The sequence below is a fragment of the Sebastes umbrosus genome, chromosome 19 (assembly GCF_015220745.1).
Source record: "Sebastes umbrosus isolate fSebUmb1 chromosome 19, fSebUmb1.pri, whole genome shotgun sequence".
NCBI classification, from domain to species: domain Eukaryota; kingdom Metazoa; phylum Chordata; class Actinopteri; order Perciformes; family Sebastidae; genus Sebastes; species Sebastes umbrosus.
Window position 1 is genome coordinate 15556109 of NC_051287.1, and position 26911 is coordinate 15583019.

Genomic DNA, 26911 nt, shown 5'->3' on the forward strand with positions numbered 1-26911 from the left:
GAACGTGTATGTAACCCCACGAGATTAGGATTTATAAATCTTAAACTGTCATAATGGTTATGACCACATGACAAGACTTTTGGAATTTTGTATATTATAAATATGAAACTGTAAATGTATGTACATTTTGGTGATTTTAAAATGTCTTGATGGCCAGTCAGTTAGGTTTATTTATTAATGTATTCTATTTTTTAATTTATCTTTTATAATTTTTGATTAATTATTTATTTGATGGTCTTTATTCAGTATTTTTATTTGATTTAGTTATATATAATTTATTTTATTATTTACTTTTTTAAATCTCTGTCTTTCCTGGTTATTGTTATTATTTCCATGGGTGGTGGGGATGCTCTATTGGATTATTGTGCTTTTTCTTTCTTTGTCATTCTTAAAATTCCTTGGTGTTGCGTACTTTTCCATAATTGATTGTGGTGCCCTGTCTGCATTACACACGCATCAGTAAAAATGTTGATTCTAAAAAAATACATATATTTTTGTACTCTTTTCAGGCACTTCTTTATCAGCAATTCAGATTGGCAACATTGGAGCTTCCTGAAACTTATTACATTTAATTTTGTTATTACTGTACAACTTGAAGACATAAATGATATTTACGAGTCAGAAAAAGGTTATTTCAAAAGTACAACTCAAAGCACAATCGAGCTTGATAAACTACAGTTGAAGCAGTCAAAGCACATCTAAACCTGACTGATGAAGAACAGCTGAGTCTGATGGATGTTGGCTGACAAAGCGCAGCTTAGAGACTGAAGAGTCTGACAAGTTGAGCTTGACATTCCTGAACATCTACACAGTATGACTGCCACGTGAGAAGTCCCAGTAATCTGCATTGTGACTTATGCTCTAAATCCTACTTCTTGGGCACACAACCAAAAGAAGCAAAAAACAAAAAGTGTGTAAAGTCGGACTGGAAACAGACATGCTGATGACTCACTCTTGGTGACTACGCCCTCCAGACGGATGATGTTCGGATGGTTGAACTGGCCCATGATCGACGCCTCCCACAGGAAGTCGCGTCTCTGCTGCTCCGTGTAGCCGGCTTTCAAGGTCTTGATGGCGACCTGGATCTCTCTTTTCCCCGGCAGCCTCAGCGGCCCGCTGCACACCTCGCCAAACTCGCCTGAGGCAAAGAGACAATTTCTTATGTTGTTTAGTTGCAATGCAACTCAGTTTTCACAACATTATAGGGAACCTAGATACCAAATGAAGAGTTATACTGAAAGGCCTATTTCACTGCTGCACAGCTAGAAAGCTTGCAAGGCTCACAACATGTTGTCATGCAGGGCACAAACACCGTTTATAGCTGTGCGAGCGAGCTGTCACTTTCTAGCACTGTTTGGTTTAATTGTGTGCGTCTATACAATGACGTGCAATTATGAATGTGACAGGTTTACGCAGGTGGAAGAAAATATGATGCCCTGTTATACAACATGACAAAATTAGAACAGACTCGTTGCTGTTATTACTGCGCATTGAGTGCCTTTTAATACAGTATTGTTTGAAATTCATCCGTTACAGGATGAGAGTACTTCTACCGAGCGTGTTTGACTGAACAGGTTCACTACAGAATTAACAATAATGTATTCTGTGATACATTATTCTGGCCAAATCAGCCCCAAAGTGATGCTCAGAATAGGAATCAGCATATCTGTAATACACACACACACACACACACACTCGCAGGCACACACTCACCAGCTCCGATGATCCTCTCTATGGAGATGAACGAGACGTCGATCTCCTGGGCAAACTCATGCACCGCCTGGTTGGGATCTTCATAGGTGAGCGGGTCAATGTAGGTGCGCACCCCCGGGAACTTTACTGAGAACACACATGCATGGCGTCATTACCATTTAGATGTCATTTACCATCATTTACATGTATTCAGGCTTGTATCCACATGCATAAAAAACAATGTTAATGTATTAGGGTCAATGCAGGCAATGTTGCAAATCAAAGAGCACGATTATTTTACAGCACTTTTTCTATCAATGTCAAAGTCGTGGCATGATTTGTCAGTTTCTCATGTGCGTTTCCACAAAATGATCTATATTATGATATAAATACATTAAAAATGTATACGTTGGTAGAAGATTTGATCCATATTTCCTACCCCGAATTAACATTATTTCTGCTTTCTTTATCGTTGTGGTGATGTGATTCACTACATGCTCTGAACTCAGTAGGATTATTCTACCTTTTAAAAGGGATAGTTTGGTTGTTCTGAAGTGGGGTTGTATGAGGTACGTATCCATAGTCAGTGTATTACCTACAGTAGATGATGGTCTGCACGCCCGCAGCTTGCAGAAGCAGACAGGAGTTACCGCACGGAACCAAAGCAATGTACTGCTGTGGACGGGGCCGGCAGCAAAACATAATTTAGCCTCCTAAAAGAAAGACTCACCTAAAAAAATCAGTTTAAGTATACGCTATATTTAGAATTTTTTGCCGGTTTACCTTGCCCAGCATTCATTGGTATCCATTGTTTTGGTTCTGTGCGGTAACTCTTCACTGTCTGCTTCTCCAAACTGGGGGCGTGCCGATCGTTATCTACTGTAGTTAATACACTGACTATCGATAAGTACCACATATAAGCCCACTTCAAAACACCCAAACTATCCCTTTAAACATCATACCAAAACTACCTAAAATACTGCATCTAGAGAGTAAAATACAATGATTCATACCTTTAATTATCCCCAAAACAAGACATTCTGTCAATTGCTTATCATGCCCACAAAAAGTGACTAACATTCATTTGAAATATGACTCAATATGACAGTGTACCACACCGTGCTGGCATACTGTGGTATTTCATTCCTGACTTCTCCGGCGCTGATGTACCCGTCACGGTCGGCCCTGATGCCAGCAGATGGATGGCGGGGTGCAATGCCAAAAAATGTGGCCAAATATATTAAGCTGTCACGGCCTATAAATCAGCATAGCTTTCGTGTGTCCTCTGCCAACATGGTGCCGGTCTGTAGCTGTGTCATTTAAAGAATAGCTCCTAGTGCAAAACATTGTCAACACACACACACGCACATATGCGTGGGCCTACGGGGTTGAACAAACTCATACAGACATGACCGCTGTTTGAACCCTGTACAGTACATGTAGTGGGAACTGTGGATGAACTTGCCCACACACGCACACACACATACAAACACACACACAAACCTATACCGAATGAGTTTGAGGTTTTGTTAACTTACTGTGACCGTTGTGGAAGTGCATCTTCTCCTCCTCAGGATCCTGCTTTGCTTTGCTGTAACCACACCGCCTGAGAGGGACGACACACACAAACATCACACTCAATGTCATGCCACAGTACTGTTATGTGCACATGTAAAGGCATTGACTAGTGTTGTTTTCATTGCAGGGAACCTTACAATTACATGTAATTAATGGCACATACTGATGTTTTACAGGGGGTAGTAAAAAAGTTGGAACACCTCATGGAAAGTGACTCGTAATTAATTTAACCAACGCTGCTGAAAAGGTGGGACGAATGAGCAGCATTCACTTTGATATACAAATAATAATAAATACATGTAATGTATATGTAAATAAATGTATCTGCAGATCAGTTTCAGTCTATTTACAGTAGCATCATTTAGCAATGATTGTACATCATTTTAGAGCTGCAACGATTATTCAATTAATTTAATCACCAACTATTTTGATAATCAATTAATCGATTTCACTAATTGTTTAAGTAAAAAAAAGTCAAAATTCTCTGATTCCAGCTTCTTAAATGTGAATATTTTCTGCTTTCTTTACTCCTCTATGACACTATACTGAATATCTTTGAGTTGTGGACAAAACAAGACATTTGAGGACGTCTTCTTCGGTTTTGGGAAACACTGATCGACATTTTCTACTAATCAATTAATTGAGAAAATAATAGACAGATTAATAGACAATGAAAATAACTAATGACATGGTTTGTACCAATGGATTCCTTGGGTTGTCTAGTTTCAAATGATACCAGTATCATCACCAGTTTTCGTTTTTTGAGCCTGCTGCAACCAAACCAAAAGATCGCAACTTGTGTTAATGCGCTAAAAGAAATTAGTGCCGTTAAAACAAATTTGTGTTAACGCGTTATCACGTTCACTTCGACAGCCCTATTAATTTACTTTATTTATTATTCATTTGTAAAACCAAGAGTCGACCAACTGTTTTTCCTCATTTCTGAGTTCTTGAAGACAAAAAGCCTATTGGTGCATGAACACATCGACAACACACAAACACACACACACACACACGGGTCATGTCCAAGTCTTTCTCCATCACGGCTCTCTGTAGGACAGCCAGGCTTGGCCTGGGGGGGTTTGGTACGGCAGCTGGATAATCTGGGGGAGGGGAGTCTGTGTGTGTCTGTGTGTGTCTGAGTGTGTGTGCATTTTGTACATGTGTGCCTGCCGGAGGGTGTTTAGTTTGCCGGATCTGTTGAGTCAAGGGGTTTGAGCGCGCTCATGCACAGCCGGCCCTCTAACTTCCTACATGTGTGCGTCTCTGTGTGTGTGTGCGGGCGTGTTAACCCATGCGTACTGTATATGCATCCGTGCGTATGGGTCTACACATGTGTGCTGCTGTTGTGCGTTGGGATGTCTACAAATGCGTGTGTAGCCTGAAAGGGTCATGCAGGCGGAGGTGGGAGGGGGAGGGGAGGCGGGGATACAGCGGTTGGAGGGGGGTTGTGCTGCTTGTGTCCCAAATCCATCGCTGGAAATTTTGGCATTCCTCCCATCTCTCCTTCCCCCACACGAAAACCAGAGCGATCCTCATCCCCGTTCGGCTAAACCAAAACCACCGCTGTTTCTTTCTGGTTTTCTCTTTAATCCTTGAACATCACCAGAACCCCTGCTGTCTATCCATCTGATCATTCTGTCAAGTAACTTTACATATTCACCAACATTGCAATTCATTTATTGAATAAGTATGAACTAAATTACTAACATGATGACCTAATAGTTCAATGAACCCATTTGTGCCCACAACTGAATTTTTTTTTTATTTCCTTTTGCTTGTGTTTGAAAGCTTCTCTTTGCTATATAAAGTATTTGCATTTGTTAATGTTGTGTGTATGCACTGGTTGTACCAATTACAAGACACGGTTTAGGTGAAGGTCATACGAGTCAACATTAAGGTAGTGTGTGTAATGTATGGAGTACTACATGCTGATATAAGACAGAGCCAAGTTGTCAAGTCACCAGACTTGAGAAGACTCCACTGGCTTGTATGCACCAAACCCTAAAGTTATAACCTAAAAAGCAGATCTTTAATCCTTCTGACCTATAACTAATCTCTAACCTCGAGCCATGAATCTAATCCCATAATGCTGCTCTACAAACAGAGATATCTGGGTCACAAATGAGAGTTGATAGTGGTCTTTTTGTTAGTCAGCAATAGGTCGAAGGAGGACAAAGGGATGTCCTCCGCTGACCTATTGCTAACATATATCCACATATTCAGAAATTTACATGACTGCTGTGCTGTTTGTCTTTATTGCCTTGAAGTGAGCAATGTCAGTAACGTTCACTCTCATCATCCAATAATGTCAAATACTGACAAAGATGAGAGGATGATAGACGTCACTACGAACTTGCATTCATGTCAGAACTGTTGGCAGCATTTAAAGGTCCCATATTGTAGAAAGTGAGATGTCTTTTTAGATCATAAAGCAGGTCTAGGTGCTCTATAAATACTATGAAAGTATTGAAACTCTCAATCCACAGAGAAACGCACACAGCACCTATTCAGAAACCGTGCCTTTAAAGCGAGCCGTGACGTTGTGATGTCACAACTATACAGTCACCGGTAGAAATGCCGCTAAAATCTGTGTAGTTGACACACACACACACACACACAGCGAGTCCCTGGCTGTAGTGACACTGTGAAGACGGCGAGAGCGCAGATGCAGAAAATGCTGACCAATCAGAGCAGACTGGCTTTTTCTTAAAGAGACAGGCGCTAAATCGGAGCATTTCAGACAGAGGGTGAATACAGGTATATTCAGACAGACAGTATGAGAAAAATAATGTGTTTTTTGAACATCAAAGCATGTAAACACGCTCTGGTAGAAATCCAAAATACAAGTATGAACCTGAAAATTAGCACTATATGTCCCCTTTAATGTGCTGCAGATATCCTAATCACCTGATAGGAGAGAGAAATGTGTGTAGGCATACAATATAAGTGCATGTGCTAGCCTTACACCTGCACACATACAGTATATCATGCTTTCCTGAGAGTCTAAGTTGCTTTATGTATTTATGTCTTACCGTCCACTGAGCAGGAATCCAGCGACTACCGCCAGTAGGACCAGAGCCAACGTGATGGCCACCGCTACTATGGAAGCTTGGGCGCGCTCACTGGTCGCAGTCACTGCCAAAGAAAAGGAAGTGGGATTAGACACAAATAGTACACACACAAAAGCACACCTGGCACCTGTTGTTGATGCAGCCTCTAAAAGAAAAGCAGCTGGGAGTCACGTACAAGTTGAACTTGTTATGCTCTGCTCTCTCTCAGGTGTACTCACAGTAAGGGCTGGTCTGGAATTCAAAACGCCGGCTGAATGCGCCATAGCCTGCCGAGGTCCTGGCTCGCACCTGCAATGCAACATATCCAAATATATCACATTTAAAGCAAATATCACATCATATTTTTAGATACGGTATTCTCTTTGAGTCAACAACTTCTTTCTAATTGCACCTCTTCTCATCTCAGACTAAAGTGCGGACTAATGTCCTCACATTATTAATTATGAATGCCTTTTTTTATAATATTTTGAACCCATGTTTGACCTGGAAGATGTAGGCTGAGGAGGGCTTCAGGCCTTCCACCACCATCTCAGTCTCCTTGGATTTTATAATGGTGTAACTGGAGTCCTGCTCCTGTAGGAGAAAGAGAGAGGAGGTTATTGTAACTCATTCACTTGCCTTAAAAACATTTTTTTGTGATTATTTGCTGCACATGTGCGTCTTTCCTGTCTGTTTCTTCCCCCTATTCTTCCACACATTTGTATGGCCAAGCTACCTGTAGTACGCGCACGAGTGTGTGTTTTCGTGCAATGCATGTGTGGTAAGGATCAGTTTCCCCGACTGTAACCACATCAGGTTTAAACACAGCTAAATGCCCCCTCCATTAGCCAGAAGCCATTAGCTAACCACCGACCACAAACCGAGCTCTGCTCTCTCCTGTATACCTTTATTCTGACCTTCCCAGAAAAAGACGACATCAGAGGACTAAAGAGAGAAAAGGAGGAAGGGCACGGGAACAATGATCTGAATAGAAGCATCAAATTGCTGTCTCTACCCCTCTAAGTTACAAAAAAACCCACACAGCTATAGCTCTGTCACATGAAAGAGACTTTTTGAGGTAAGGCTTTTCTCAGAGGGCACTTCAGTAAAAAAAAAAAAAAGAAAAAAGAAAAAGAAAATCCTTCAAGCTAAATTGAATGTATATTCAGCTGCACCTCTGAGGGCCAATTTGAACAATCTTGGTCAATACGTTTCTGCGAATACAACACATTAAATATGTGGAGAAGAAGGCTTTTATAACGCAAAACTCCATCGACGAAAGGAGTTTATTTTAGCAAATTCTCAAATGCGTGAAATATAGACCTCATTTGAAAGTCCTCAACCAGATAACTTCGTACACACCAGCTTTACACCTGGCATTAAAATGTGTCTTGTATCCAGATTGTATCTATCTATATATGATTTAACCTGATTACATTTATGCCTGGTATTAATATGCGTCTTCGGAAATGCCTCAAAACGCTGCCGTTTAGAGGGAGAGGGCCTGCAAACGTGACTTTAAGGTACGGCTACCCTCGCACACACAAAGGAATAAGGAGAGGAGACGCTGAGCACAGCGGTGGCGGTGGCGGTGGCGGTGATCTCTCTGGTCACAGCGGGACAGTGACCGAAGGAGCACTGAGAGTGCGCCGCAGGTTGAGCCTCGCCCCGCCTCCACACACACAGACCAGGCCGAAGCTTTGAATTTTTGCTGTTGATTACTACTACCAAAGCTCCGGAGCCCAAAAAAATAGTACTAAGTGGTACCCTGACATTACGATTTTCAATGTGGTCACATTGCAATTAGGCACAATTAATGCACAATTGGGGCAGTGGTGGCCTGAAGTTAGAGAAGCGAGCTTGTGACCGGAAGGTCGCCGGTTCAATCCCCCATACCGGCAGGATAAATGTGGGTGGTGGAAGTGTAAAAGCAGCGATTGCCCCTCCCTCATTATCACCACTGATGTGCCCTTGAGCAAGGCCCTTAACCCCAGACTGTGGATGTACTGGGCAGCTTCCAGGTGTGAATGTGAATGGGGCGTTCCTGAAAAAGAGCATTGCTCTCAGTGAATCTCCCCCAAATAAATAAAGGTAAAAAAAAAAAGATTGGATTCAGATTGCAGTCCGATCACTCAAAACATAATTTAATGCCAGGTGTAAAGGGGTAATAAGTATACAGATGTCGTGTGGTGCTGTTTGTGATGCTTGTATATAATTACATTCATTTGCATACAGGTGAACATGGCATTGACAAAATAAACACCAATTAAAAAAAAATACTTGAGTCAATATGTGTCAACTTTACAATACACCTAATAATAAATAAAAAAAAGTTTTATATGCAGCATTTTGTTTAAAGTTATGTGGTAATTAACAGTTTCCCAAGAGACTAATTATAATCTTCACAAAACCATGAAGCAATTATTTGTCAATACACACAGTGTACTCTATAGAAAATACACTTAAGCATAAGAGTGCATGCAAAATCAATACCTCTGTGTAATCTGTGTAAACATCTGTATAAGTATAAGGAGTATAAGGAGCAAAAAAAAAGAACAATTTAGATTATTTTTACCTTTTCAAAATACTTGATCTCGTACTCCAGGATGATGCCGTTGGGGCGATCAGGCTCGGCCCAAGAAAGGGCGATGCTGCTCTTCCCCGTAAGACCTTTTCTCACCACACTCACCGGGGACGGTGCTGCACACACACACACAACGATACAAAGACAATTTCAGGCACCAACATTAATTTGCTTGGGTAGTAAAAATCCAGCAGTTTTATTCGATGCTTCTCAGTGCATCTTTTGTTTAATTCCAGTATTTAACGTGACTGACACCACGTCCTAATAAACAGTGATTAAACACGAGAGAAATGGTGCCAAAGTTGTAAAATCTGTTGGGTACCATCAGCGTCTATAAGACGTCCCTCTTTTGAAGACACCTCATGCTTTGATGTTTACATGCGCAGAGCTAATTGTTATGCTCGCTGTGATTATTGCACGTTATGAAATATTAAAGAAGATGAAACATCAAAGAACAAAATCAACACAAAAAAAAAAAAAAAAGACCAAAAACACGGTGGTGAGAAGAGGGGGTTTATGGTTACTATATAACACAGTGATGCACACCTGTCGAGTTATTCCTGTCATGCTTTTCGACATATTTTCCCCACAGTTTCTTCTTTGGAATTCAAGTTTGTTAGTTACACCAAGTTCCTCCGAGGTTATTTGGCGCAGTCCATTGGGCTTTTACTCAGCTACTGAGATTATTTCAGGTTCCAAGGCAGCTCAAAAAAATGTCTGCAATCTGGCAACAAGGTGCACCTGCGCCCAATTAAACTATCCCTTTATATATCTTGCTATTCAGTGGATGCTGGCAGAGGAGCCCATGAAGTCAACTATGACTCTACACATCTGGCACACAGCTTTTCAGGGTACACAGTTTGGCTGACGGCAGATTTCAAAAGCGGCGACATTATCACGGGAGAAAACTTTCTTTTAGTCTGACGGTGTTTGCTTTTTTGCAAAAGTTTCAATTTCCATTTTAAGATTTTGGAGGTAATTTATTCTGTAAGCTCTGAAGTCAAGTGAGCTCAGTTGTGTGCGTTTGCGGCAATCATCAAGCCATCCTGTTGTAACCTGAACTGGCCCGTCTCTCAAAGGGACAGTTGGAGAGTCTCTGACACATAAAGAGCTTTTCACCAGGCAAAATGCTCCCTCAGGCAACATCCCGATAGTGTGTGTGTGTGTGTGTGTGTGTGTGTGAGCCTCTCCTGCAAATGCTAAACAGCGTTTAGGTTTCTATAGCCTCAGCAGAACTCCACGGGGAATAAATCATCGCTACAAACACAGTAACTGTATCCTGAGTGGATGGTCGCACAGAAGTGTTATCTGCAACATCTTAAAAGCCTGAAACCAGAGACCCAATCGCGCACACTCAATGCTTAAATGGTGTATAGCTGGGATGCGACGATGAGAGAGGGGGCTTCTTTTTCCCAGCAGCTTAACGGGTAACAATACACCAAAATCTAAGTTTAAATCCTCCAAAAGTGGATGCAGTACGCCATGCTATATTTAATCAAAGGTTTGGAATAGAGGGGGGTCATATGAGGGATTGTTAAGCCCTCTGGTATACAAACTTAGGATTTGGAGTTATATACGTAAACTTCATGTGTCATTCCACACATAAAATATGTATAAATTTGAGCTATGGCTGCTGCAAATAATATATTTTTCCTTTAAATAATTGATGAATCTGTCAAAAGATTTTCCAAAAAATAAAATGTCAGGAAAAAAAACCCAACTAGCACAATTTCCCAGAAGATAAACTGATGTTTTCAAATTGCTTGTTTTGTCCGATACACAGTCCAAAACCCAAATGTGTTAACTTTATAGTGATAAAAAAACAAAACAGAAAATCAGCAAATGCTATGATATTTAAGAAGCTGGGACTAGCAGCTGTTTGGGGATTTTTGCTCGAAAAATAAATGAAATAGAAGAAAGAAGACACTTTATTCATCCCCTTGGGGTAATGCAGGTGTCCAATAGCTCATTAGTATAAAAAGTATAAATATAGATTAGATTAGTGAAAAGCAAAGTCATATAAATAAATAAATAAATAAATAAATAAATAATAGATAAAAGGTGCTAATCCTCAGAGGAAGGCTGCATCTGTTACTTAAAGCTGAAGTAGGCAAGATTGGAGCAAATATGATTTTAAAAAGTTATTTTTGTAAAACAGTCTATATCCTCACAGTAGTGCATGAGACTGATCATCTGAAAAAATCCTTTGTGTCCTCCGGTGCTCCTAATGGCATCTGCAAGATGATTTCACAGACCGGAGGAAAACAACCAATCAGAGCCGAGCTGGAGCCTTGCCGTCTCTGAGCATCTGTCAGTCACTCGCGAACTCCGATCAAACTGTCAAACTAGGCAGCGCTGATCAAATATGAATCAATATTCCGTTGCTGTAATGCCTATTTCTCTCCTCAAATGTTTTCAGTAATATCTTGTAGTGTTCTGTTTAGCTGTAAAATGAAAATCCGTGTTGAGACCAGTTGAGGAAATACCAAGCACCGCCCACCAGCCGGAGCACACATTGATTCATATTTGATCAGCGCTGCCTAGTTTGACCGTTTGATTCGGAGTTCACAGGTGACTAACAGCTGCCTCCGTTGAATGAACAGCCAATAGGAACGTTCTCTGTCTCTGAAATGACCTGTGATTGTCCAAAGTCTTGACTCTAGATTTTTTAAAGCCTAAAAACAGAGCCATGAGGAGGTGCAGAAGTCTAGTTATCTCTCTCTTTCAAGCTTCCTTATTGTAATGTTCTGCTGTTTTCTGTGAATTTAACACATACATAATGATGTCTATATTTTGAGCACCTTTATGATAAACTATCTAATTATCAGATCTTTTTTTGCCCGTTCCTTCTCGGCCGTAACCTTCCAGGCTTTTCACCAAACAGCACGGATGCAAAACGTCCATAATACAACACCCAAAGCAGCATTGTAGTCAACAGAAGCTACACAATGTGACGCCTTTTAGCGCCATAACTCGGCGACTGAGACTAAACAAACAAGTGTTTTGTTTGACGCGTTTGAGAAATGCCAATGCAGACAGAGAGAATGGGAGGTGATGGAAGAGACGGAGGGGGTCCTTAAGGAGGGATGGAAGACGAGCGAGAGGGTTGACAAAAAAAAGAGTGGAAAAAAAAAGGCGAGAGATGATGAGACATACAGAGGGGGGGAAACATGGTGAAGGCGTGTAGACAGGACCCCAGCAACACTTTCATTTTAGCAACAGTGGAATCACACTTCCTGGTTTAAACACTTCCAGTGCGTGTTACATCTGCTAATGAGCACCTACAGCACGGTAATAGCAGAGCACATATTAACGTCTCTGCTGCCATTTTCGGTTTGTTTCCATGCTTCTATATCATGCAGAGAGAGGTTAGAGAAGGGTGTGAAAGCTATTCAGCGGACGAGTGCAGCCCTCCGGTGTAACAACTCTGGCCTCAGATAAGAGCAACGTTATCGCAGTGCAGAACATAAGCCTCTCAGACTGCTATCTGTCTGAAGCACCACCATAATCAATACAGACCTTCAACTATCTGGTTTATTATCCTTTAACTACCCTCAGAGAATGACAGAAAGAGAGACCCGGAGACAGAATGAAAGAGAGATAGGAGACAGAGAGAAAGATGGCTTTATTAGGGTTGTAAAGTACCAAAGCTGCTCTCATCTTTTTTATTTGCAACTTAACCGCCTGCCTATACCTGCTCTATCTCGTACCACTCTGATGGCCTAGAAACTGATCCTTCACACAACAAATTGCAGTTGAAACTCGTACATTTCAGTCACTCAGGAATTCATAAAAGTCGTAACAGGACCATTACGTCCCCAGACCTTTGTTGTGTGTCATTCCTCATCTCTCTCTTCTCTTACTTCATCTCATCTCTCTACTACCGTCTGACTACTGAGGTCATACAAATTCTTAAAAATACATTTAAATGAATACCGAATGCTAAACAACCAGGTAGAAGGCAATAGTAAAAGATAAAGTAACAAGAAACATGATATACTTCAACAGAAGTAGGATTCCATACAAGTCAAAAGGAACTATACGCACCCATGACCAGCTTCTTTCCTACCCACTCTCTATCCCAGATCATATCTGCTCTGATCTACCAAATGTCTCATCTGTCTTCTTTAACGTCGTCCACTCCATGGCTGCAGCTCCTAAACCACACACGGACTATAACCTCCAAAAGTTTCCTGTGAAAGTACCAACACTAGTCTCAAATTGAAGGCAGCAAAACATGACGATTCTACAGGCGGATATCCAAAAAGGGACATCTGGAGACTCCAAATGTGCACATGTTAACCAAATGTTATTCTGAGTCACTAAAAGGGATATATTTCAACAATTAGAGGTCACAAATTAGCCATGTTGAAGAGGTTAAAGGGATAATTCTGGTGTTCTGAAGTGGGGTTGTATGTGCTGCTGTGGGCGGGGCAAAAAACCCTAAAGCCCTAAAAAACAGTATAGATAAGTTTCAGTTCACCGTCGGAAAATATTCTGAATATCTTTATTTCTTTATTTTTAGGTGAGCCTGTCAGCTTGTCTCAAGCTGCCGTCATCTACTGTAAGTATTACACTGACTATGATATTACTATGGAAGTACCTATACACCCCGACTTCTATTCCTTTAATCCATTCCTATTCCAAGTTCAATTCAGTTCAGCTTCAGAGCAAACACCACTACTTTTATATCTAAAAACAAAAGTAAGACACATGAGCAGAGCACCAGGCTGTGCACTTATTTCTTTTAACCACCCACAAGGTAATGCATCACGATTCATTTGATTAATAGCAAACAACAGCAAAAACAATGTATGGGAGCATTTAGCGAGCACTTTACCACACAGTGCTCCCACACTGTGAACAACACGGAAAACAAATGGGCTGAAATAGAGACATAATAGAGCCGAGCTGCCGCAGGAACCCATTATATAATCATCAAGCTTATCGGCCGACAAAAGACTGAATTGTCTGTGATTATTGCCGATTAATGTCTAATTAGATGACTTGTTTTTATGATTTGGATTCATGAATGAACGGTTAATTCATTACTGCCACTCGAGCCTTCGCAGATTTACTCACAAGGCGTGAAGAAATATCGAAAATATAGAGAGGCTGGGTTGCGGGGAAAGCTCGGAAGTCAGTTTGGTGAATTAATTTTCTTTTTTTTAAATAAATTCATGCAACTTAATAATGGCTGCTACCTTATCAAAACTTTGTAGCGTGAAAGAAAAACATCAAAGCAAAATATATGCCATTTTTTAAATTGTCAAGCTGCCCCAGACCTCGGGAGTGTTTTTGAATGTGTACACGCACCCTGTCCTTTTTCCTTATTTCCTCTTTCCCTCCTTTTATTCTCGCAATCTCACCCTCTCTTTCCTTATCGCAACCTCCCCATCATTTTCTACCTCTACCTCCGTCCTGTTGTTCCGTCCTTCCCTCCTGCTTTTCACCTCTCCTCCCAACACTTTATTATTCAGCAGGGCTTCACAGGGACACCGTGAAATCACCTATTTCACGGATCCCTTATCGAGTGCGACACTTCCCACACATCAAACGGCAGATCCTCCGACTCTTTCTCTCTGTCTGAGTCTCTCAGTACTTCTGTCTCGGTATCTTGTTTTTTCGCCTTTTCACCGTCGCAAGCAGAAGCTCAGTCAAAAAAAACACAGATGTTTACAACGCTGATCAAAGTCCTCATTTTGGTAATTACATCTATGATACAGATGTTAAACTGTTCATTACAATGAATGCTTCGGGATTACTGTTAACATGATTGGTCTGATTGCTTTGGGAAATCACTTGAATAAAAAGCCCTCCAGCGGGTGAAGTCCTAACCTCGCTGCGGTGATGTAGAGAACGTACTCGGGGGTGTGTACACCTTGACATCACGGTGGGGGCCTGGCAACATCAGTCAGTGATGCTGGATAAGGTGCAGTACACAATAAACTTTCAACTAAAAACTAAACTCTATTAATTAATGTTCTTCATCTAGGTGATAAGGGACACCTTATTTTACTCACATTAATGGCTGTGGGGAGGCGTGTCGCATGGAGGAGTAGATGGGAGAAACACTTTCCGTGATCATAAGTCAGATCAGGAAAATTTAGTCTAGACCCCTTAAAAGTAAGCCGTGGCCACTTGCTACCATACTTGCAAACTTTCCCGATTTTCCCGTGAGACTCACGTTTTTCATCGCCCTCTCCCGGTTTCCTCCCGGGGTCTCAAGTCTCCCGTATTTCTCCCAATGTATGACACATTGTCACACTTGCAGTTTGGGACAAGTCATAGTCAAGTCAGCACACTGACACACTGACAGCTGTTGTTGCCTGTTGGGCTGCAGTTTGCCATGTTATGATTTGAGCATATTTTTTATGCTAAATGCAGTACCTGTGAGGGTTTCTGGACAATTTTGTCATAGTTTTGTGTTATTAATTGATTTCCAATAACAAATATATACATACATTTGCATAAAGCAAACATAAATGTCCACTCCCATGTTGATAAGAGCATTAAATACTTACATTTAATACCTAAAACTCCCTTTAAGGGACACTTTGAACAGATAAAAAATGTGCAATTAATTTCTGATTAATCACGATTAAATATTTTAATCGATTGACAGCCCTACTATTTATTCATTTAGTTATTTATCCCCCCAGCGAGCACAATAGCTGCACTTAATGTGTGATAGAATATGGAGGTCTGTATTGGTCTGATTAGTGCCTTAACCTAACCCTAATTTGCTGATTTGATTTATTGATCGCTTTAAACAAGCATATCTATCTAATATCAACAGAAATAAAAACACACCCTATAGCCTGTACCACCATCCATGCCAGAGAGCGCCACATTTTATCCGTCTGTGACTCTGCCAGCCATGTGTAATCTAATCTAATGTAATCCCTAATCTCTATTTGGTCCAGTGACTGTGGCCAACTTTAATCTAGCTACAACTCCAATAAACTGAATGTGTGTCCTGTAGTCTGGCGTAATCCACTCAGTCTGCTGACAGCCACGATGACAACACAGTCAGAGGGCTGGCAGTACTCTTGACTGTCAGACAACCATCTGCCTCTCTCTCCTACACATACACACATCCGTCCTCCTGCTACTACTACTACTACTACTACTACTTCTTCCTACTATTACTTGACTGCCAATGAGCCATTTGTTCAACAAACAGGAACAAACACACTCCTTCAAAACTGTTTTTTTTTTTTTTTTCCTAGCCTTCCCTACAGATGGGAGCCTTGGGAACATTAATCTCATATTTTTTCTCATTTCATTACGCCGTGTGCTACCCATTTCATTACAAGCAAATAAAATAAACTACACGTGCACATACCTCCTTTAAACATAAAAATGGGCTCCCAAAGCCCATATGAATTTTAATCTCCATTTAAAAGGAAAGCCAGCAAAGCTTCTACTATTTACAGCTATGGGGAGCAGTTGGACTCCTTCATTGTCTAACATTAGAGAGGCCTTTTATGTTTGGCCACTGTGCTGCTCACTTTAGTGTTATTGGTTTAGTGCCTTGCTCAAGCATAATTTATAGATGTTCTAACCTGCTCTGGCACCGCAGGTAATAGAATATCCCCAGCAGCTACAAGTGCAAAACATTACACAAGCTTTTCTTTTTTGCTCACAATTGCTGAATAAAGCCTAAAAGTAAACGTGCAAACTTGCCTGTCATCAGCCTGATTCATGGTTTTTGATAGACATGCAGAATACCACCTGCTACCACACAGCCTGCAAATCAGGAGCTTTCATTATGCCCCCCCCCCGATTCCTGCGAATCTTGTTGATGGAATGTGCTGCTGCCTAATTGAGGGGACCAAGCTGCTTTTTCAGTGACAAATCTGGATGCAAAAGCAAACAAAAAAAAAAAAAGCTTTCCACTGTGCAATGTTCCCCTCATTCACTGCAGGGATGGCGCATGAGAAAGAATTAACACAGCGACAGATTTGTTGGACAAATACTGTGATAATTTGATCATCTGGCGTCTTTGTTATCAAACCCATAAATTCACGCCCGGAATCCGGCACGCAGGTTGGTCTGTGGAAGTTTCAATGAGGACAAAATGACGATTTGTGTTGGGATATTCAGAAAAAGTTTGGATACTAGAGGGGGAAAAAAAACAGGACGGCTGTGGCGCTGATTGGAGAACTCATGGGGAGGCTGCAAAAACAAGCAAGCATTAACAGTTGTGACAGATCTGGCGCAACATACCTGCCTGATTGGTCGTCACGTTAAGCGACACGTACTGCTTGGCGTGGTCTTTGGCCAGCTCCGACACCCCGTTGACAGCCTCCAGCAGGAAGCTGTAGTTGGTGTGCGACTGCAGGTCGGCCACCATGACCGAGGTGTTCGACAGGCCCACGCGGCGCGGCAGAAAACGCACGTTCGGGCCGCATTCCTCCAAGCCCCTTCCCTCTGGCAGGACCTGTCTGCACAGGATGTTGTAGCGCACGTCCTTCCTGCCGCCCGTTTCCATGGGGACGGACCACTCCAGGAAGACGCTGGTCTCGTTGACGTTTGAGATGGCGTTGCGGGGAGCAGAAGGAGGGCCTGAGAGAGATGGAGAGGGGTCATTACAGTACAGCAACGTGATAACCAGGAATAAAAGTACTTGTGAACATGAGTAGTAAAATCAGAAGTAAGCATGTGCAAAAATTAGGGCTGACAAAGTTAATGCGATAATAACGCGTTACTAATTTCTTTAACGCATTGACGCCACTTGTGTAGGTTGTAGCGGGCTCAGTTTTAAAGCTAGAGTGAAGATATTGGTATCACATGACACTAAAAAAAGCTAAGAAATCCATTGATTACACTAAATTTTGGTGAGGAAAAACTGGCATGGCCATTTTCAAAGGGGTCCCTTGACCTCTGACCTCAAGATATGTGAATGAAAATGGCTTCCATGGGTACCCACGAGTCTCAAGAGTGAGATATGCCCACTTTATGATCATCACATGCAGTCTGGTGCAAGTCATAGTCAAGTCAGCACACTGACACACTGACAGCTGTTGTTGCCTGTTCGACTTGAGTTTGCCATGTTATCATTTGAGCATATTTTTTATGTTAAATGCAGTACCTGTGAGGGTTTCTGGACAATATTTGTCAGTGTTTTGTGTTGTTAATTGATTTCCAGTAGTAAATATATATATACATTTGCATAAATCAAGCATATTTGCCCACTCCCATGTTGATAAGGGTATTAAATACTTGACAAATCTCCCTTTTAGGTACATTTTGATCAGATCAAAAATGTGCGATTAATTTGTGATGGACATGCGATTAATAGCAATTAAATATTTTAATCCATTGACAGCCCTGGCAAAAATAAAGGTGCTATATCCTCACGTGTGCAGGCCATATTAGGAGGGTCGGAGTCGATCTTGTAGTATCCGTCCTCACAACTGCAAGCAGTGGCTCCTGTCTGCTTGGCCACGCTGTGGGGTGGACATTTACTGCAGGCCAAAGACTCCAGCAGCGAGCGGTAAAACCCCACTTTGCAGACTGAAAGACGAGGAGGGGAGGGGGGCGGATGCCACGGGGTGTTTGGGGTTGGATAAAGAAGAGATGAGATGATAAGAGTAGACGTACAAATAGGAAAGGGAAGCGGGTCATGGGGAGAGAGGTAAAAAAGCGGGGGAGAGAAAAAGCAGGACAGCATGGTTAGTTCCTTTGAAAAAACAAAACGAGGTCAGCAGCATCAAAACGGTAGAACAATTTCCCTGGGTGGTTGTGGTTGTTTTGAGTTTCCTCATCAGAGGTACTACTGTAGTTGAAATTAAAAGAAGCAGTCATCACATTTGTATTTCTTCTTTGTTTCTTTTAAAGTTGGATTTCTTCTTATTTCCCTCGAGGGAGTGTTTCTTTTATCCAACCAGTGTTTCTTTTATCCCCTGCGCTCTACTTCAGGTTGTATTATCTTAACCAAAAAAACATTATTTTCTTTCCTATTGTGCGTCTTCCCTTCTATTCTTATTCAGTCAGTCTTCAATTCAGTGACCAACCTGATTAAGAAATTGTGTGCATCTGCTGCAGTGCACATTATTGGAACCACCCAGCCCCATATGGGAAACCTATACAAACAAGCACAGACACAATCTTTCTTCCTCCCACACAAACATACACTCGGTTGATCTAAGTGGGGCAGGTAGACAGCAGCAGGGTGACACACTCAGAATGTTAACACGCAGGAATACATCATCAACCTCTGTCGCCATGGCTGCACCCCCAAGTCAACCAATCACTGACTTAACACGGCATCATTTTCCTCCTGACTTTGCACCCAGACAGAAACAAATAAACGCCAGCAACAGAGGAGGAAATAAGGAGATATTAGTAGAGTTCCATAGATTACTGTGGCCATAGATATTATTGAGCCAATCACAAAGTCCTGTTTAATTTACTGTTAAGGAGAGGAGAGCAGAGAAGAAGATATCAGAGAGAAGAGTATAGGACAAAAGGGAGGTGATTTTTCATCTGTGTTTGTCCTCAAAGGACATACAGGTTAGGAGCTGTTGTTTTCACTCACTGTTCCTAAATTCAATTATTTTCCTGATTATTCGATTAGTTGTTTGGTCTATAAAATGTCATAAAACGGTACAAATGTAGATCAGTGTTTCCTAAGATGACATCCTCAAATGTTCTTGTTTCATCCACAACTCAAAGATATTCAGTTTACCGTCATAGAAGAGTAAAGAAACCAGTAAATATTCACATTTAAGAAGCTGGCAACAGAGAATTCTGACTTTTTTTTTTCTTCAAAAAATGACTCAAATCGATTATCAAAATAGTTGACGATTAATTTAATAGTTGACAACTCATTACAAGCACAACGGCAGGGATTTAAAATTATTGAGACAAATGTGAAGTTGTTAGCCAAGCCTGCTGCTGTACAATGCAACTATTGTCTGTTTGTATTAGCCGTTATGCAAAAGAAATACCTTTGGGGGGTGTAGGGGTCTGCCACTGTTTCACTGTTTTTGATATATATTTACTGTATATGTCTGGCAACAGTTTTTATTTTATTTTGAGCACAGTATTTCCCTCATCTAGTATAGTCCAATCATGATTCCTAACCCTCTCCTTATTTATTTATTTATATATGTATTTTTTCTATTTTTATTTTATTGTCATTTTATTTATTTTTCTGATCCTCTTAATTTGGATTATTATTATTTTTTTCCATTTATTTAGTTAGAGCACAGCAATTATGTCTGTGCATATGTATGATAGAATGTGAAGGTATATAAGCGTGTACCGGTACGCTAGATTGTCCATTGTTTGTTATGTTTTGTGTATGAATGTTTGCATAAAACTGAAAAAAAAAAAAAAAAAAATCAATAAAAACATTTGAAATATTTACTGTATATGTGCTGCCTCATTGGTCTCATCAATGCCCTTACCTAACCTAATTTGCTGATAGCTTTAAGCCAGTATATTTATCTCAACACTAATAAAAACACACCCTGGCCTGGACCACATCCATGCCGATGATCGAGTAATCGATGCAGCTCTTTCTCTACTGTAAAGCCCATTCAGGCTGCAGCTGGGATTAACAACTACATAATTAAACTTCAGGCATAAGAGGACAGGAGAGTATAGAGAGGAGAAAGTAGGTAAAAAGGACATAATAATGAGAGGAAATGAAGAAGACAGACAAGTTTACGAGGGGGAGACGGTGAGACAAAGGAATGGCGGGGGAGATTTGTGTGTTTGCGAGTGTGTGCGTTTCAGGCGTTAAGGCGACAATGGCTCTGATTCCCCTTGACGGAACCTTGGTCCATTGTCATGGAACATTAGGCCTGAAAAATTCCCCCTCTGCCCTGGATCGCTCTGTGTCTCACCTCTGCTTCACACACACACAGAAGAAGCCATGTGTGTATGTGTGGCATGTCCTTGGCGTGTAGGATGCCACACATACAGTATACCCTAATTATGAGTTGAGGCTCGAAGACATCGCTTTTGAGGCATTCATGAAGCTGGCCTAGTTTTGAACGAGCAGATAGTAATACAGCCGATGACATAATTCATGCTCAGCAGAGCACAGACAATAATCTATGTCTTTAGGGGCTATTTTACTCAGATGTGATCTAAATGCTTTATTCTCTGCTGCCACTCAAGTTTTTTTCGTTAAAAGGGATACATGCAGAAAAATAGATCCATACATTGCATTTCCATTAACTTCATTTTACTCTGTTGCAGCCTATAATAATGTACAACCTTATAACCTTCTATGTGTGTGTGTGTGTGCGTGGAGGGCTGCGGCATCCAGGGCAGTAGGACACACCTGATCCTTTGTCTGCATCAGCCCGTCGCCACGCACGCATTTATGGTTGCATCCAGATTTATTGCCGTAGTCTGGTGTCTAGCGCTCCTTGACTTCATCCTCCAAACCCCCCCCCCCCATGGCCAAATCAATAAAAAATGGGGTGGCAGCTCATTTCACAGAGACAGGCACACAAAGTGGAGTTGAGTGAAGAGGAGTAGATAAAAAGCAGCGAGACAAAAGTACGGACGAATTGAAAAACCCTCTGAACATATTAATAATTTGAGATTCGGATATCATGCCAATGTAACTGTGATTATTTTTGTATTTTTGGTGCTAAGCTTTGCCTTCCGGTGGGGCTGTGCTGCACTCCCCAAAGATCGCCTGTCAATCACACAGTATTTTGTGGGCACAGTGATGGCGTTTTGAGTTCCTGTACATTTATTTGTGTCTGTTGGCCACAGTGGCTGTCAGCTGTCACTGTGGAGGATAACTTTTTTTTTTTCTGTCTATTACACACCTTATACACCTGGAACATACAGTATATATTAGATATGTACACTATATGATCACTGATTTTTCTTAAAGAGTTAAAAGCCTCAAAATAACTGCATTTGTTTGTTGAATAGATAGAAAAATAGAGCCAGCCAGCATACAGTAGATAGACATTTGCAGAGACATAAATTGCTGATAATGTGGTGTCAAAGATTATATCATGCATTTTGATTCAATTAAAAATAATGCATTTATTTCCCCTGCCTGGAAGTTGCAAATGATTATGAAAATTATATAAACATTTGCAATTAAAATGTGCAAATTGGTGTGAAAAAAAAAAAAAAAATCCATCGCATGCCACTTTAATGAATGTCAATTCCAGTTGACTAATGCGCACCAACAGTGTAGATGCTGAGGTATTTATTATCATTAATTCTCGCTCATTTCCATTTAGGGTAAATAGATTAGCCATGCTCAACAGGAAAAGTGAACACGCGTGTAGAAATTAACTGCTAGCATGTATTGTTCGACATGACAAGAGTGGGAATGACTACATAGATATACAATATCATGTACCATTTTTGACTGTTTTCACTTAATGATGTGTTTAAGGATTTACCACACGCAGGCAAAAGGGGGCATGAAGGTCAGGGCGGCAACCTGAAGGCTGAAACTGGGATAAATCGATTAAAATGCCACAGGGAGTGAATAAGAACATGTATGTTATATATATATAATAATCATACATCTCAAATAAAGTGCAGATGCCCAGAGTCTTTAAAATGACCAGTACCATACAGCTCATGCCATACAGTTTTACTTTCTTAAGAAAATATCTTCTTTTTTTTTTGTGAAACTTTGAAACAATCAATTTTTCTCACTGACTATTTTCTTCATTTGAATTTAATCATCTATTCATTATTCATCATGTTAGATGTCCTAGAATGAAACGTCTCCATATGCAAGGACAGACAGGCTGTTAGATCTTTGGATCAGGTGATTTACTTGTTAAATTATCTTAAAAGGGACACGCCCACTCATGCATACATCACAACACACACACACACACACACACACACACACATGCACACACTTGCTGTGGTGAGATTGGTTATGGTCATGGCTGGCTGACTGAAATGGCTCATTCCTCATTGTGAATAGACTGCATTGGTGGTATCAGTGTGTGTGTGTGTGTGTGTGTTGCCCTTGGGCAAGCTGTCTTTCTGATGCCACGCAGCTCTTAATGCACGGCACAAAGGGTAATAGGTAATTAATATGCAATACACACTAACGAGCCTGTATGTGTTTGTGTGTGTGAGGTTAATACGTCATTAATATGCATCACACACTGGCATCCCAGGCAATTAAGGATCCAGCCGTGTCCGCTGATGCTTCTTAACGAGCGTCCTCTTTAATTGGAAACATTTCATTGTAAACATGTTGATTTATATGACTGGCTGTCGTTTGGTGGGATTAGAGGGAGTAAAAGCGATTAAGGCAGAGAAAGGGAGGCATACTCGGAAAGGGGGGGAGGGGGGCTATAAGAAGGAAGTTAAAGTTAAAGGCCCCATACTGCGTATCGACAGAACAATGGATTTACATTCACTTCTATGGGCGTAGACACAATAGGGAGCCAAATATTAAAATAAATTCCTAAAACACAAGAGATCACAGAATCAAGGGTCATTATTCATAAAACCTAGTGCCAGTTGGTTAGTTGGCCAACTAAGTTGTAGAAATTAGAAATTAAAAAAAGGTCTGCAGTGACGGACAAGGACTCTTTAACATAAACAAAAGTAATACCTAAATGTACTCCATAACAAAAATCATGCTTTCAAAGTATAGATGCAAAATGCGCTCAAACGTATCAAAAGTACTCATTATGCATGCATTGTTATATAATATTATGGCGTATTATTAGCTTATTACTTTCTCAATAACATGAGTAGCGATACTTTGGTACCAAGTCGATGCAAAAATTCTGAAAATGTGATGGTACTCGTTTTTCTAAAGTACCGTATAGGTACCGTCAGGGCTTGAGGCTAACGCCGTCCCGTCGTAAACTCACTATCGATGCGTCCAGAGGGCGCACCCTCTTTTTTTTCCACTGATAATGCTGCATTGCAAACAACAAATCCATGATTAAATCAGCAGGATGAGAGCTAGTTAACGGGTCATAACAAAAAACAAAGGGTAATAAAGGTGTATGATGCTAGTGCCTGTATCATGACATCCCTATAAGCAGCATTTAAATGTTAAAGCCGGTTAAAGTGGAGCAAATTTAACTCAATCAGTTGAGTCTAATCGATAATATTGCGTCATGTTATAAGCTTATTTTGGAAGAGAGCAAGTGCAACTATCCAATAAATGTGGATTATAAAGTACAATATTTTGGTCTGACATTTAGTGGAGTCAAAGTAAAAAGTAACATAAATCGGATATACCCAAGGAAAATGCAGTGATTTCAAAATTTGACTTAATTTCCGTACTTGAGTAACTTTACTTAAACTACTCTTACTGTAGTTATGGTCCACCACTAACTTCACAGTCAGTCACAATAAGAACAAAAAGACAAACGGCTCACGCTATTTGTCGTACGTGACATCCACTTATATTTCCATCTTCCCTGTCACTCTTCCAACTGTGCACAGATTTAGCAGGATTGACATGAAAGTAAACTTTGACAGAAGAAACACAAAAAATGGTAAGGCTGAGTTTCAATACAAAGCCTATGTTGTTAACAGATACGATTGTGAACTAATAAACCAGGCAAGGAAGCACAGTAAATATCCTGTTCCTGTATTTGTCCCCACAGCGAGCTACTGGCCTGGAGCAACCTAAACACAGCGTGAGTGTGTGTCTATTTGAGTGATGGTGTCATACCTTCACGCTTTATTGTTGCATTACTGTGTTTGTGCTGCCGATGCATGCTCATATCTGTGTATATGCCTGTGTGTGAACGCAAACAAAGCCCAGATGATAATAACATAACAATAAACAATCAAGTCAATGGGGGTTTTCCTGTCCGTTGGGTGGCGGAGGAGGTCATTGTTCAGCACCCACTTATTCTCAGGCCGCAAGCCGACACCAAGAGGCCAAGCTGGTCACAATAGCTTCCCAACATAAATCAATTCATTGCCCCAGTCAAAGTCTACTGGGGGAGATTAAACATTAGCAATTCATCATCATGTTAAATCAAGTGTCAAGTTATGCTGAATAACAATGACACCTGACTTCATATTATATTGCTATTTCAGCATTTTCATTTGCTTGATAAATGGACTCCCCAGCAATGGACCAACAACTGCAAACACAAATTGCAGGCCCCCGCAGATTGGGTGTCCAAGGGTCAGGATCTCAGTGCCATTACAATACCCCTGAGACATGTGATGGAGGCGGAGGGCTGTCAGGTCAGACATTCGTGTGAGCGTAAAATTGGTTGTGAATCTAATAACCTTTTATTTAAATACGAGTATACAGATGTTTTGTGTTTCTGTGTGCACTTTTATATTATGTTGTTTGCAGACGCACAGTGTACAAGTCCTACCTTAAATTCACCAGATGCTGTAGGCACTTTGATTCCATTCCCAGGGAAATTTGATGTAATTTTTAACAGCCAGATGTTACAAGAAATTATCAGGTAATTTTATGGATGCACAAATACTAGATCACATATCGGGCCGATACTGACTCAAACAGTTGGATCGGGTATTGGTGATAACGGGGCCAGTCTATTCAATTCACTTCTATGTTTATATAGTATATACATTATAGACTGGAATTTGAATTTCCTGTTTAAGTTTTGACTAATTTGTTGCTGCATTAAAACAGTTTGGATGTACTTATTATTTTAATAATAAATAACAATTCAGTAAATGTATATCTATGTTTTTTTTTGCCTGAAAACAGAGCCATGATGAGGTGCAGCAGTCTAGTTATCTCTCAGAACACTTGAATTACAATATGCTGAAAGGTTATTATGGAATTTTTGCCCAATGATGCCAAAAGCAATCTGCCTACTGAAGCTTTAAGTCAAGCCTGATGTTGTCTTACACATGAAGGACTGATCCCAGTCACTTCCACACAGTGAGGCATACAGCTTTCAATTAAATACTGGTATTGGATCGGTACTCATTATCAGCCAATACCCAAAGTCCAAAAGTCAGATTGGTGCATCCCTAGATAATTTGGAGACATTTACAGGTTTTGTATGACTATTGTTTTTTCCAGCATTTGCATTAGAAATGTATAGCCGGGATTAATGCTTAGAAATCTTTTACAGCGGCTGTACATGTCCAAATCTAAAACAGTAAAGCACAATATCAAAGTTTGAGTTTGTAAATGTATAGGCCTGCAACACATTTTGCAGCTTTTTACTAAAGTGAGTAAGAAGCCATTAAGGTCTACATGTATGTATAATGTATGTATGTATGCACAGTTTTACTAATATCAATATCTGCAGAATTATAGACAGCATTGAGATACAAAAATTCAGCTCCACCGACACTCATGATGCTTACAAGCATTTCAACTTCACCATTCCAAGGTGCGAGGAAAGAAATGTCAACAATGTGTAAAACTGTAATTGTTTTGTGAGCGTCATCATGTGGGAAACTCATCGCCTGACCTAAATGCATCAGAAGTGTCCACAACTAACCAGCCTAACCAGTCGAATACAAGCCACCGCTGACTGGGACTCTGGAGACGACCAGGCTTTCATGGAAAGAAGCCGGCTGCGCTGAATGAAGCATTTTATTAATATTTCACCAACTGCAGGAATGTGTGTGTGTCTATGTGCGCTTATATATCTTTGCGAGGACATTGTGGCTGGTACCACATTTCTTCACAAGAGGTGTTTAGACACATGGTTTAAGGGTGGAATTAGATTAAGGTTAAGGTTAGGGCAAATGGGGTTAGGCACCTTGTTATGTTGGTTATGGCTGGAGATGGGGGCTAGGCAAATGTGTCAATTAAGGTCCTCACAGGTATATAAAAAAATCATGTGAATGCGTGTGCACGTTAGCAGGGGGAAGGGTAAAAAGGGAGGAAGCACTTCTGGGAAAGTCAGTTTACCCAACAAGCACTCAGGAAGCACTTTAGTTGTCATGACAGCATCACCACGTTGAGATGATGGGGTGATGGAGAGGGGGCTGGGGTGGAAGATGGAGAAGAGATAGAGAGAGAGAGAGAGACAGAGATGCATATTCAGTCGATTCATATTTCAGG

General features: G+C 40.8%; 1 protein-coding gene across 1 annotated transcript in view; it reads right to left on the reverse strand.

Annotated features, from left to right (window-relative positions):
- The window catches only part of LOC119478351 (ephrin type-A receptor 5), a 74472-nt gene that overhangs the window by 20721 nt on the left and 26840 nt on the right, over window positions 1–26911 (reverse strand). Inside the window, exons 4-12 of the mRNA XM_037753045.1 lie at window positions 18274–18429; window positions 17140–17478; window positions 8899–9023; window positions 6828–6917; window positions 6563–6632; window positions 6306–6408; window positions 3231–3298; window positions 1714–1839; window positions 953–1138 (exon numbers count right to left, since the gene is read on the reverse strand). Of these exons, the coding sequence (XP_037608973.1) occupies window positions 953–1138; window positions 1714–1839; window positions 3231–3298; window positions 6306–6408; window positions 6563–6632; window positions 6828–6917; window positions 8899–9023; window positions 17140–17478; window positions 18274–18429 (1263 nt within the window). The remainder of the gene's footprint in view (window positions 1–952; window positions 1139–1713; window positions 1840–3230; window positions 3299–6305; window positions 6409–6562; window positions 6633–6827; window positions 6918–8898; window positions 9024–17139; window positions 17479–18273; window positions 18430–26911) is intronic.